Genomic DNA, 14655 nt, shown 5'->3' on the forward strand with positions numbered 1-14655 from the left:
TAGCTAGTTAATTTCCCTTAGCTCTGGTTTCCTCTGGAAGGGACCAGCCACTCTAGCTTTACACCCTATATCTCCCACCTTCAGTGAGCTGCTGGACAAAACAAGAAATCACATAATTGTGTTGATGGCTCTGCCTTTAATTAATGACCATGAATCTCAAATGGGCATTCAAGACTTCCTGAGAGTTCTATTACACATCCCTAGCAAATTAACTCTCCAACTTGCTGAGACAACTATTTCATGTTTTCTCTTTTCTCCTCAAATCTTCATTATCTGTGTCCCTTTAGTCTCAGCTAACCACCTTGATTACTTCATTAAGAAAATACATGTCATGGGAACAGAAATGCTTCACTTTCCCAACCACAAAACTTACACCCTGCCTGATTTGTCCCTACAAACTCTGCCTCCCTGTCTGTTTCATATAATGGAAGTAGTGGCACCGCTCCTTTATCAGGCTGATTCTTCTCTTCATACTCTGGATCCAATTGTCTCCTGGGCTTCACACCTGAGATTCTCTCCTCTCTCTCTGTAGCTCTCTCCTTCTCCTCTGGATCACTCTCATCAGTATAGAACATGCTCTAGTATCTTCTACCTTTAAAAAACATTCCCTTTTAACCTATGTCCCCTCTGACTATTGTCCCATTTCTCTGTTCTCCTTCACAGGAATACTCCTCAAAAGGGTTGACTCTCTTTGCTATTCCCAATCAGTCCCATTACTTTCTTTCCTAAGCCCACTCCAGTCAAGCCCATGTCTTCACCATGCGACGGAAATGACTCTTGTCCAACTCACTAATGACATCTATCTTGTCAAAAATCAATGGTCAATTCCCTGTCCCCTTTGTTTGATAGCTGGACCTTCCCACTGTGTTGAAACAGTTTCTCTCTAGGGAGCCATGACACTGGGCTCTTTAAGTTTTCTTCTTGCCTCTCCAGCTGCTCCTTCTCAAGTCTTCTTCTGTGTTCCTTACCCTCTTCTACCAGACATTTAAATGTTGGAAGACTCTAGGGCTCTGTCTTAGGTCTTCTCTTTTTTTTTGTATCCTCTTGCTGGGTCATATCTTTTAGTTACTTGGAAGAAATGCCTTCTGTATGCTTCTGCCTTCCAAGTCTTCACCACATTACTAAGTTTCAGATTGGTATGTCCAACTACTACCTCAATAGCTCCACTTGGAAGTCTAAAATTTAATTGGTCCAAACAAAACTCTTGATTTGCATTCCCCTTGCCTCCACCAACCTGTTTCAGTCTTCTCCACCAACCCAGATGCTCAGGAAAATTCTAGGAAGTGTATTGAATCTTCTTTCCTTTTCCCTCCTCATACTCACAGCCTCCCTACAAGTTCTGTTGCCTCTACTCCCAATCCAACCAATTCCCACCACCTTCATGGATATCATCGTAGTCCAAACCATCTCTCTGCTGGTTATTGCAGCAGATTCCTGACTGTGCTTCCCCTATCCACTCTGGCTCTGGTTAAAATCCATTCTCTACACTGCAAGCAGAGTGAGTTGTTTAATTAAACCATATCCCATCACTCCTTTGCTTACACTCCTTTAACTGCTTCCTATCACAGCTGTAATAAAATGAAAAGGCTTACTGGATCTATGAAGGGGCCAGGAACTGGCTCTCGCCTGTTCCCTGACCTCACCTCCTGCCATTCTTCCTTCATTCCTTGGGTCTCTCTGGTCTTGCTTCTGTTTCTTGAACACATCACACTTCCCCAGTTGGGGCATCTGTGTATGCTGCTTCTTCTGCCCCAGCACCCTTCACCCAGATCTTCACATGGCAGGCGCCTTCTTATCGTTTAGGTGACAGCTCAAATGGTCCCTCTGCAAAGAGGCCTTCCCTGACCATTCACTTCTGGAATCCCTCTCTGTCCCATTTGCCCTGTTTTGCTTTCCTCAAAGCGCTTATCGCATCTTAAAATTTTCTTTTTTATTAGCTGATTCATGAGTTTATTGTTATTTCGCCAAGAAGGACGTAAACTCCAATAAGACAGAGACCTTCCCTTGTTCACAGCTATCCCCAGTATCTAGAACAGTCCCTGCACATAGCAGGTGCTCAACAAATATTTGTTTGTGGGATAAATCTGGAAAATGGAACTACTAATACCTACCATATAGACTGAATTTCAAGGACTACGTGAAAGGATTAGTGAATGAACTGAATTAGAAGCAGAGAGCCTAGCCCAGAGTAGGGGTGCTCAATGTTTTCTTGTCTTTTAAACTGGAAGTGTGGGGGGGATACTGAAGACAAACTACCACCCAGTGCAGTGTGGCTGAGGGGCTGTGCAAAGGAGCTTAATCTATCTAGTTATGAACCAAATGTATGCAAATGAAGATGAGTTCTCCTGTTCCTCACACACGGGCATGTGGGAGGCATTAAGGAACTCCCCACTGAAATGACTGCTTTAGCTTTTTGTCCCAACCAATTAAGAAAGAAAGAAACCCTAAGAAGAAAAATAAATTGCCTGGAATACTTAATGTAGTAATTTATTTGCAAGCACTACTAAAAAGTAATGAAACAGTATTTAAGCTAAATTAAACGAACTGGTTTTAGTAACTCCAGAGTTTGAACCAAAGGAAGACATCTACTTCTCAGAGAAGTTAAAAATAAATCACCATGTCTGGCAGGCATTGAGCACAGGGTGGTATATGTATGTGAGGCCAGGGGTTGGGCGACAAGGATCCATCTCAGGCTTTCTGCCCTGTGTGAAGGCAAGTATGCTACTGACACCCTTGGAGCCTCCACAGACAGACCTGCTGTTAATTCCAGTGAATGAAGGATTGTGTGTAAAAGGCCTAGAACATCCCTGCACTCACCTCCCTTCCATCTTGACCTTTTTATTCTATTTGCAAAATGAAGTGATCATATTGAAAGATCTCAACTGGTACTTCAACTTCAAAGATTCTACACTTAAATATAGAAATTCTGTTCAAGGAAAGTCCTCTGATTCTATCACAAGGGAGTTTTCGGGTTTTGAGTCTTGGTTGGGCCACAGAAGAGATGATTCCCACGTACCTGTTGTTGAAGAATGTGGATTCGGGTCAGATGGCCAGCATTCAGAAACCTTTGCAGGGTATGACCTGGGGCAAGCTAGTTAACTTCTGCTTGCCTCGATCTTCCTTTCTGTAAACTGGGGGCAATAACAACCTGACTTTGCTTAGCACTGTGTCTGGCATGTAGGAAATACTCAATAAATGTTAGCCTTTATTATAAAGTCTATTGTTTAAGGAAGATTTTCAGCACAACAACTACTTTATGGGTCATTAGCCCATATTCAAAAACGACCCCATTGTGTTGTAACTGAACTCAGACTTTCACAGTGTTTTGCTAGACAAACCAGCCTGAGTATAAAGATGCTGCACCCTACAAGGGTGCAGGTCCCTGCCCAGTTTAAGACCTAGGCACCTCAGGGCCCTGTGGATCTGTGAGCAGAAAGAATGAGATGCCTCACCAGGCCATGGAAGCGAAGGTCACAGGAAACAGAAGCCACCAGTAGTAGTCTAACTTGTCAGAGAACACCGCGATCAGCAGCCCCACCAGAATCCCGTTGTACCCGTGCAGTCCAGAGGCGATGGCGGACCTGGGGTGAAACAGAGTCACTTTGCGTTTGAATTTGGTGATGCTTATCAAGGCCCTCCTCTTACTTTGAGGCTATGCTTAATTTAGATGAGTCCTTTAAGAAAATCACATAGAAAAAAGTCAGCTCACTCCACGAATGTTGGGCAGCCACATAGCTGCCAGCACCTTCTTGCGTAGATGTAAAAAAAAAAAATAGTATGAAAAAAAAAACAAAACCAAACATGTTGCTGTCGAGTTGATTCCGACTCGCAGTGACCCTATAGGACAGAAGTAGAACTGCCCCCATAGGGTTTCCAAGGAGTGGCTAGTGGGTTCAAATTGCTGACCTTTTGGTTAGCAGTCGAGCTCTTAACCACAGCACTACGAGGGCTCCAAAATTAGTATACTGCGCTTAAAAAAATAACTCGTGAGGGGAGGGCGTGATTGGCAAAAAAACAAATAAAAAACAACTTATAACACACATTATTTGCGTAAAAACACAGTAACTAGAATTAAATTATGCACTTCTGTCTTATCTGTGGCTAAGCTCTCCTCTGCCACTCAGGGGACTCTCAGACTGTTAGGTGTAGAGGGAAATCTGCAGTGACTCTTTGAACGGCTTGGGCAAGTTTACCAGCAGATATGGCCAGTTGGGAGGAAAATCAGAGAATCAGGCTGTTAAAGCAGGAAGGGACGCTGGCCTATCTAAGCTGAACTGTCTGTCTCACAGATGAAGACACTGGGGCCCGGAAAAGAAGTGCTTGTCTGGGGCACAAAGCAAACAAGTCAGTGGGCTGGATAGAGCTCATACCCGGTGGGTTTCGGCAACCCGTGATGAGAGAAAGCAGTAAGATGTGAGTTGATCCTGTCAGGGGCCAATTCTATACCAGCTGCCCATGAGATCATAGGTAAATGGAAGCCACACAGAGGGAACCCACAGGTTGAAACAAGACACAAAATCACGGCTGGAGCCTGTTTTTCATCTCCCCTGCCCCAAAAGAATTGAGCCTCTCATCCATCTACCCTCAAATGATCTCGGGCTTGCTAAAATCACAGTGACTTCCTCAAAGCCAATGGAGATGTCAGGAGCAGCTTCTCCCCCAAGACAAGCCTGCCCATGCATTTGCCTCAGTGGACTCAGGAGTGCCAGATGGGCTGGGAGGAAGTGTGACGTCGGTTACAACTCAACCAGCTCCAATTGCTCCTGTGACTCTGGGTTCCCTAAGGGGCCTCTGGTTGCCCTGCCCACATGGGTGCCACGACAGGAAGAGCTCAGCCCTTGGATATGGAAGATGCAGGCCACACTTTCGAGTCCTGCTACTCACTGGCTGTGGCACCTCAGGCAAGTACTCTACTCCCCACAGTCTCCTTTTTCTCACTGGCAAAATGCAAACCTTATGACTTTCCCTATCTGCCAGGTAATAATGCATTACAAAGTAATCACTGTGAGGAATACGTTTCATACTATGATCAGTTTGTGTGTTCCCTCTCTTAGTCTCTCTGTTGCTCTCTCTCGCCAGTATAAATACAACAAAAATTTCACAAAGTAATAGATCCACAAACAGATTACAAAAACCAAACCAAATCTATTGCCATCAAGTCAATTCCAACTCACAGTGGCCCTATAGGACACAACAGAACTGCCCCAAAGGGTTTCCAAGGAACGGCTGGTGGGTTCGAACACCCAACCATTGGTTAGCAGCCATAGCTCTTAACCACTGCACCACTAGGGCTCCAACAAACAGATTGGTGACCCATAAATCGAAAAACACTAAGTATGGGATGAAGGAGCCCTGGTAGCACAGTGGTTAAAGCGCTCGACTGCTAACCGAAAGGTCGACAGTTCAAACCCACCAGCTGCTCTGTGGTGAAAAGATGTGGCAGTCTGCTTCTGTAAAGATTTATGGCCTTGGAAACTCTATGGGGCAGTTCTACTCTGTCCTACAGAGTCTCTATGAGTCAGAATTGACTCGACGGCAATGGGTTAAGTACGGAATAATCCAGTGTTTCCCAAACTTGCTGACCATCAGTAGTACCTGGCAGTATAGTGGTGATGGGTGCGCAGCTTGACTGAGTGTAATTAATGTCACTGAATTGCACATACAAAAAATGTTGACATGGCAAATGTTTTGTTACCTACATATTTACCACAATAAAAAAGGTTGAAATGATAAATGTTTTGTTACTTACATATTTATCACAATAAAAAATATTGCAATGGAAAAGGTTTTATTATATATACTTGTATCTCACACACACACACACACACACACACACACACACACACACATAAACTGTAAAAAACAAAACAGAACAGATTCCTGAGCCCAGATCCACTGAGTCAGAATATTTACGGAGGGTGGGGGATGGGTGAGGCTGAGAGGCACCCCATGTGATTCTGACTGTCAGGGAAGTTTGGGAGCCGTTGGAATAACGTATGGCAAAGTCTGAGGAAATGGTCAAGTTTTACAAAATGCTAGTTGTTATTGTTCCTCGACTTTGCGTCTAGTGCCTGCCTCCAGCCAGCGCGGGCTTCTCCACTCCTGCCAGCCTGTGCCCTGAGTTGCTCCAGCTTGGTCTCCTTCCTGCACCCTGCTCTCCCCTCTCGCTTCCCCTCCTCTCCCCATAGCCAATGGCTCAATGGTTGCCCTCCCTAATCTCCCACTGGGACTAATTTACTGATGTCTGCCTTCTCTGAACTCTCGATTACATACTGTTTTGTATTATCCCAAGAAATTTCCTGCTCGTTAATCTGTCTCCCTCAACTAGATTGTGGCCTCCAAGAAGGCAGGACAGCTTTCACTAAAGATAAGGAGGTTCTTCTGTTCCTCACTCAGAAGGGGTGTACAGAGAAGACACTGCAGTCATGTGGGGCGTGGTGCTGTCCCTTGCTGTAAGCACTAGGAGTTGTTTTGTTCTGTAAGGACCTCCCGTGACTTGGTCAAAGTTGATACCCAGGAGACTGGGCTGGCTGGGAGGATAAGGTTGGCTGATCATTCAGGTAAACACCTCTCCACCTGTCTGCCCCATGCATCTTGCCAAACCCCCATAGAGGGGACTCACCTGTCCTGGCTCAAGGCAAGGGCAGTTAAGGTCGAGACCACATCTCCCAGGCCCCCAGTAATTGTCCACCAGGGATTCTGGATCAGAAGTCCAATGAAGATGATGAGCCCGCTAAGAGGGTTGTTGACGAACATCACCTGAGCAGCACCCCTCAGGACCCAGTCTATGAACTGGAGGGCCAGGGGCTTATCTGGACGAGACAGACAGAGCCATCAGCTGGGTCCAGCCTGGACCTCCCTGCTGGGCCACTGGCTGATGTGACAACCAAAGCAGACAGGGATGCACAAGCCTGGTGGGGTTGGGGGGAGGGTGGTTGGTGCCCAGCCCAAGTCCCTGAGTGGCTCAGCAATCAGCTGCAGTGGGTGGTGGTTTTTGCCATAGAGATGGAGAACCCGTGCTGAGACCAATTTAACATTGTTCCAGCCACTGGCTTGGTTGGCAAGGAAGCCCCAGAAGCATTCCAAGGGAAATGCATTGGTGGGTGGGGGAGGGAAGACAACTCTTTTTGCACAGTGCTGTATAACCCAGTTGAGGGCTATTATCTGGGCAGCAAAGAAAGTAGCCTGGAGGCAGAGAAAGGAAGCTAGGAAAGAAACTGTTTAGACCAGCTGTAAAAATCAGTATTGAGTCAGGGCCAGGGGGAAGTCAGGTCTAGAAGAGGGGACATACATTCTGCTCCCTTCTCTAGTTTGGTTTCCAGAACAACCCGTGCTGGTGGGGGCAGGTGGGGCTGGATAAGTGGGGGGTGTTTTCTGCAGCATGTAGCTCAGGGAAGTGAGGAATGGGAAGAAGTTAAAAGAAAAGAACCCAGAAACATTGGGGAGGGTGATGCCAATATTTTCTTGGTACATACTAGGCACATAATAAAAGCCTACGGAACAAGTGAAGGGTCCACCATTCAGCTTGTTTGGGAAATGGCATGTATGTTGCTAGTGTGGTTGTCCTGGATTCGGTGTAGGAGTGAACAGTTTGCAAAGAACTTAGCCCAGTGAAGTGTGTTTAATTCTGAAACTATGGGAATGTTAGGGCAGTGGTTAAGAGCTCGGCTGCTAAGCAAATATTGGCAGTTTGAATCCACCAGCCACTCTTTGGAAACCCTATGGGGCAGTTCTACTCTGTCCTATAAGATTGCTATGAGTCAGAATTGACTAGATGGCAATGGTTCATTTTTTGGGGGTTACATCATGCCCACCCAGAGTCAACCCAGGGCTGTAGCTGTGCAGCCTAGAGAGCCTTGCCATGGTGAGTGAGGGAGCAGCTTCCTCAGTGAGGCCAGAGGGAGGGCTGTCTCCCTGGCCTGGCCCAGCTGCTCCCACCAGGCATTCACCTACCTTTCAGCCAGCTCCTCCACTCCTTCTTCTCGCCTGTGAGGTAGCCCACCGCCTGGAAGAGGTTGATGCCCCCATGGCCTGCAGAGCCCTGACAGGCCACCTCACTTTCTCTCCTTTTACTCCTTTCATTGGGCTTTTCAATTTTCACAATGTGGCTATCTTCGTTGGATGACCGAAGATCCTTTCAGGAGAAGCCATGACAAAATGTCAAATAAGATAGCTTTCAGGGAACAGGGGTATTAGGGGTGGAGGAGGGTGTCAGTCTTTTGGATAAAGATAAAGGACCATGAGGTCAAAGGGTACGACACATACTCATCAACTAATGCTACTCAGAGTGCCCCACGTGGGCCTGCTCTTCCCAGGACTACTATTCATTCTACATTCAGGGATTCTTAACCTTTTATGCTATGGGTTCCTTCGGTAGTTTGGTGATGCCTCTGGACTTCTTCCCAGAATAATATTTTTTAAATACATAAAATAAAAAGGATTACAAAGAAAACCAATTATATTGAGATGTTGTTACCAAAATATAAAAAGAATGTGATATACTTGCATGTGTGGTGGATCTAATTATCATTATAATTTTAAAATACTAATGAGTGAATACATGGGATCCCTTCACCCCAACTTAGGACAGCTCTGTAGGCTCACCTCAGCTCCAGAGCTCACCATAGGATCGACTAAGGCCTTTATCGGTACTGCATCACAGCCCAATTTCTCCGGCTACCTTCACTACACTACAAGTATTGATCCCAAGAGTACTTCCCAGTAAACTTACACACAAATCTCCATCTCAGCGTCTGCTTCCTGGAAAACCCAATCCCTGACAGTGGCACAAATCTCATGTTCTGCTGATATAACTGTTGCTCATTGCCCATATTCATAATTGAAGGAAATGCTGAAGTTCATTGGAAGTTAGTGAAAATAAAGATCAATTATTTCCCTCATCCAAGTTCATACTCCCTTCAATTCTATCTGTGGACCCCTTGGCCAGGAATCCATGCTCTAGAGCTAGTCTGTCTAATATGGCAGCCAGTAGGAGATACAGCTATTGAGTGCTTGAAATGTGGCTAGGCTAATCTGAGATGTGCTTGAAGTGGATTTTGAAGAATTAGTATGAAAAAAGAATGTAAAATATCTCAATGAGATTTTTTATTGATTACATATCAAAATAATATACATAAGGCTGAATGAAATGTATTATTAAAATTAATTTTGTTTCTTTTTTACCATTTTTAATGTGGTTACTAGAAAATTTAAACTTACACATGTGGTCCACTTTATATTACTACGAGACAGTACTGATGTAGAGATTTTCCTAGCCTCTTCCTTGCATCAAATCTTAACAGTTTTGAGGACATCAGTGAAAATGGTGGTATAAGGACCTTCAAAATTCTTTCATCCATAAAAACAACAAGAACAGTGGGAAAAATTGTGCCTGAGTTGGATACATTTGGGCAAACTATAGGCTAATCAAAAAGCTTAAAAGGAAAAGCTGCTGATGCACCTCAGCAGTGCTTAGAGGGAAGTTTAGAAGAAAGAGCTCAAATCAATACCTTAATCTTTGGTTTTAAGAAACTGGAAAAAGAAGAGCTAACTAAACTCAAAGCAAGCACAAAAACCAAAACCCTCAAAAAAGAGAGAGAGAGAAGATTCAACTAAAATCTAGAATGAAAGCGGGACATTACTACTACCTTAGAAATATAAAGAGGATTATAAGGGTTACAATGGACAATGGTAGGATAATAAATTAGAGAAATTAGGTGAAATGGAAAAATTCCTAGAAGGACACAAACTACAAAAACTACTCAAGAATAAATAGAAAATCTTAATAAACCTCTAACAATTAAGAGATTGAATTAGTAAAAACAGACCAACAAACAAAAAACTTCCCACAAAGAAAAGCCCAGTTGCAGGATATAAGATCAATATACAAAATAAATTTTATTTCTATACACTAGCAATGAACAATCCAAAAATAAAATTAAGAAAACAATTTCATTTATAATAGCATCAAAAAGGATAAAATCCTTAGGAATAAATTTAATAAAATAAGGGCAAGGCTTATACATTGAAAACTACAAAAACATTGTTGAAAGAAGTTAAACACCTAAATAAATGACAAGACATGCTGTGTTTGTAAATCCGAAGATTTAATATTCTTAATATTGATCTACAGATTCAATGCAAACCCTATCAAAATCTCAACTGCCTTTTTTTCTTTTCTTGCAGAAATGAACAAGCAGATCCTAAAATTCATTTGGAAATGCAAGGGACCAAGAACAGACAAAACAATCTTGAAAAGAAGAACAAAGCTGGAGGATTCACACTTCCTGATTTCAGAGTTTACCACTATGCTACAGTACTCAACACTGTGTGGTGCTGGTATAAGGACAGACATAACTTAATGGAATAAAATTGAGAGTTCAGAATTCAACCCTTACATTTATGGTCAATTCATATTGATAAGGGTACCAAGACAATTCAATGGGTAAAGAATAGTCTTTTAACAAATGGTACTTGGGCAACTGGATATGCACATGCAAAAGATTGAAATTGGACCCCTACCTCATACCATATACAAAAATTAACTCAAAATGGATCAAAAACCTAAGACTAAAACTATAAACTCTTAGAAGAAACCTAAACCCACTGCCATCGAGTTGATTCCGACTCATAGCAACCCCATAGGGTTTCTAAGGTCGTAAATCTCTACGGAAGCCGGATGCCATATCTTTCTCTCCCAGAGCTGCTGGTGGTTTTGAACGGCTGACCTTTTGATTAGCAGTCGATTGCTTTAACCGCTGTGCCACCAGGGCTCCTTCTTAGAAGAAAACATAGGTGTAAATCTTTGTGACCTTGATTAGGCAACAATTTCTTAGATATGACACCAAAAACACAAGCAATCAAAGAAAATAAAAATAAATTGGACTTAATTTGAATTAAAAACTCTGTGCTTCAAAGGACACTGTCAAGAAAGTAAAAAGACAACTCCCAGAGTGGGAGAGAATACGTGTAAATCATGCATCTGATAAGAATCTTGTATTCAGAATACATAGAGAACTATTATATAGTTAACAACAACAACAACAAAAACCCAAATAATCCAAATTAAAAATGGACACAAGATTTGAATAGATATTTCTTCAAAGAAGATGGAAATGCAAGGGGCCAATAAGCACCTGCAAAGATGCTCCACATCATTAGTTATTATGAAAATGCTAACAAAACCACAGTAAGATGCTACTTCGTACTCATTCGGATGGCTACAATTAAAAAGATTGATAATCCCCAGTTTTGGCAAGGCTGTAGAGAAATTGGAACCCTCATTCATGGCTGATGGAAGTGTAAAATGGTATAGTCTCTTTGGAAGACAGTTCAATAGTTTCTCAAAATGTTAAACATAGAGTTACCATATGAGAAACAATTCCGCTCTGGGTATATACCCAAGAGAACTGAAAACACATATCTATGTAAAAGCTTATAAACAAATGTTCATAGCAGCATTATTCATAGTAGCCAAAAGGAAGAAACAACTCAAATGACCAGCAACTGATAAATGGAAAAATAAAATGTGGCAGGTCCATGCAATGGAATATTATTCAGTCATAAAAAGGAATGAAATACTGATTTATGTTATAACATGATGAACCTTGAAAACATTATGCTAAATGAAAGAAGCCAGTCATAAAAGGTATGTATTATATGATTTCTGGAGCCCTAGTAGCACAGTGGTTAAGAGCTTGGCTGCTAACCAAAAAGATCAGCAGTTCGAATCTACCAGCCACTCTGAAACCCTATGAGGCAGTTCTACTCTGTCCTACAGGGTTGCTCTGAATCTCAATCAACTCAATGGCATCTGGCTTGGTTTTTTGGTATATGATTCCTATTATATGAAATGTCTGGAATAGATAAACCCATAGGGACAAATACTAGATTAGGTTTCCAGGGGAGGAGAGAGGTGGATAGTGACTGCTAATGGGTATGGTGGTTTCCTTTGGGGGCAACGAAAATATACTAGACTTAGATAGTGGTGATGTTTGCATAACTTTGTGAATATACTAAGAACCACTTAAATGTACACTTTAAAGGGTGAATTTTATTGTATGTGAATTATATCTCATTTCAAAAAACCTACCTTAATAGCCTTGTCTCTCTGTGCTGGCAAGCCAATCTACATCTGTGCTCCTGTGTTCAGTGGGTTCTAATGGCCTGCATTTTAACAGAGGCCTTCTTTTTAGAGACAGTAGGTAATAATTCAAGGGAGCAGGTCTTAGGAGAATGATTTTGGACACTGGTGGGAAGGCTGGTGTGTGAGTGTGTGTATTCTCTACTTGCCCATGAAATCATGCCTCACACAGAGCTACATATTCTGTCTACGGCTAAGTAGGACAGGTGTAACCACGGATTGACTGGGGCAGACTCTCCCAGGGCAGTTGCAACTCCAGGGTACATATGAAGTGTGTTGGGAAGCTGGGCAAGCAGCATCTTTCACTATCCTTCTCCCCTGCCCCAGCACCTGTGAAACATCGCCGTGAAACATCACAGGAGGGACATGCCTCACCTTTTCTTCAGGCATTTCCAGGAGGGGCAAGGCTGGATGTGTGTCCTGGGAGCCTGAGGGCCAGTTAGGGCTGGTAAACTCTGATTCGTAGAGTTTGTATCTGCTGGAAAGAGGTTCTGCCAGTAGAGGGCTGCTGTGGTGGTCAGACATTTCCTTCAGGGGGCGGCTGTTTATCTGGCCTACAGCTGGGGAGAGGGAAAGAACAGGTGAGTCAGGATAGTGGTGCACAGAAGGCTGAGGCTGGGTTGAGACCTCGGGAGATATGAGGTCTGCCCTGAGGGGGTGAGCAGTGGCATACACGGGACCTACTATTCCAGTAGCCTGTGCTACCAGGGGGGCCTAGAGCCATTCCTCCATCCGTCTGACCTTTGCCTTTCAAACTTGCCCGATTCCTCCAAGTTCAGAGAAAAGTTCATTTTGCTGTGAAGACTTCCCTGACCACGCAGTTAGAATGAACGTCTCTCTTTCTCCTGATTACTGAAATACTTTTTTCTCTACCTTTTAACATTGCATCTTGTACTGTCGAATATGGTTGTTGTTAGCTGCTGATGAGTCGGCCTCTGACTCCTGATGATCTCATGTACGACAGAAGGAAACTGCCCAGACTGTTGTGATTCATAAGGTTTTCAATGACTGATTTTCAAAAGTAGATTGCCAGGCCTTTCTTCCTAGTACATCTTAGTCTGAAAGCTCTGATGAAACCTGTTCAGCATCATAGCAACATGCAGCATGCAACCCACTACTGACAGATGTGTAGAGTCTGCATATGAAGTGCATTGACTGGGAATCAAACCCAGGTCTTTCACATGAAAGGCAAGAATTCTACCATGGAGCCACCAATGCCCCATATGACTGTTAGTTGTATGTATATTTTCCTTTTGATACATACAAACAGATCCAGGTTTTTCAATTGTGTCGCATGTAAGAAAAACTCAATTTCTCAAGTGCTGTTGTTGTTAGGTGCCATCAAGTCATTTCTGACTCACAGTGACCCTATGTACAACAGAATGAAACATTGCCCGGTCCTGTACCATTCTCATAAACTTTGCTATGTTTGAGCCCATTGTTTCAGCCACTGTGTTAATCCATTTCATTGACGATCTTGCTGTTTTTCGCTGACTCTCTACCAAGCATGGTATCCTTTTCCAGGGACTGGTCCGTTCTGATAACATGTCCAAAGTACGGGAGATGAAGTCTTGCCATCTTCACTTCTAAGGAACATTCTGGCTGTACTTCTTCCAAGACAAATTTGTTCATTCTTCTGGCAGTCCAGGGTATATTCGATATTCTTTGCTAACACCATAATTCAAAGGCATCAATTCTTCTTTGGTCTTCCTTATTCATTGTCCAGCTTTTGCATGCATATGAGGTGATTGAAAATACCATGGCTTGCGTCAGGCACATCTTAGTCCTCAAAGTGACGTCTTTGCTTTTTAACACTTTAAAGAGTTCTTTTGCCGCAGATGCTATGGAGCCTATATTCCTTACAGCTGACTTCAATCTCCCTTATCTCTCTATAGACCTCAGTGCCCTCCAGCTCCTTCTTCTTCTTCCTTTCCGGGGGGAGCAAGAAGCTCTGGTATATTCTACCAGAATCAGTGTGCATTCAGGCAGGTGGTCCTCCCTGCTCTACCTGGGACTGCTTTCCCCTCACCACCATACCCAGGGCATATGCCAGGACTTAACTTTTAGAACCTCCTCTGCCTAAAGTCCTCAGGTTCCTGGTTTAGTTTGGCTCCCCACCCCACACCATCCACAGGCTGTGCTCCACTGCGCTCTCCCATTCAGTCATGTTAACTGGTCTTCTTTGGCTTCCTCCATCTAATTTTGTCTTCATTTACTTTATTGGCTTTTTTTTTTCTTTGGAGAGATGGTTTTGGACCTGTGCATAGTCTTCTCTCAAAATGAGGACACAAAGTAACTGCTCAATGAATGGTAGCTTTCATTGTCATTATCATCATTATTAGCATTATCAGCTGCGAAGTGCTGGGGGAGTTCAGAGAATTGGACCTGCTCTACTTGAGTAACTGTGGGCAAGTCACTCTCGATTCTTGGCCCCAGTTTCTTCATCTATTACGTGAGAGATTGTATTTTTTAAGGATCTCTTCCTGCATTAAACATTCCAGGATCCCATTATT

The 14655-nt window shown here is 43.3% G+C and overlaps 1 protein-coding gene across 1 annotated transcript in view; it reads right to left on the bottom strand.

Annotated features, from left to right (window-relative positions):
• The window catches only part of SLC14A2 (solute carrier family 14 member 2), a 51708-nt gene extending 39035 nt beyond the window's left edge, over positions 1-12673 (bottom strand). The window contains 4 exon segments of the mRNA XM_004380893.1: positions 3453-3581; positions 6623-6812; positions 7954-8134; positions 12518-12673. Of these exon segments, the coding sequence (XP_004380950.1) occupies positions 3453-3581; positions 6623-6812; positions 7954-8134; positions 12518-12667 (650 nt within the window). The 5' untranslated portion in view covers positions 12668-12673.
• Positions 12674-14655: the final 1982 nt, after the last annotated feature.

This window comes from Trichechus manatus, unplaced genomic scaffold, assembly GCF_000243295.1.
Source record: "Trichechus manatus latirostris isolate Lorelei unplaced genomic scaffold, TriManLat1.0 scaffold00078, whole genome shotgun sequence".
Lineage (NCBI taxonomy): Eukaryota > Metazoa > Chordata > Mammalia > Sirenia > Trichechidae > Trichechus > Trichechus manatus.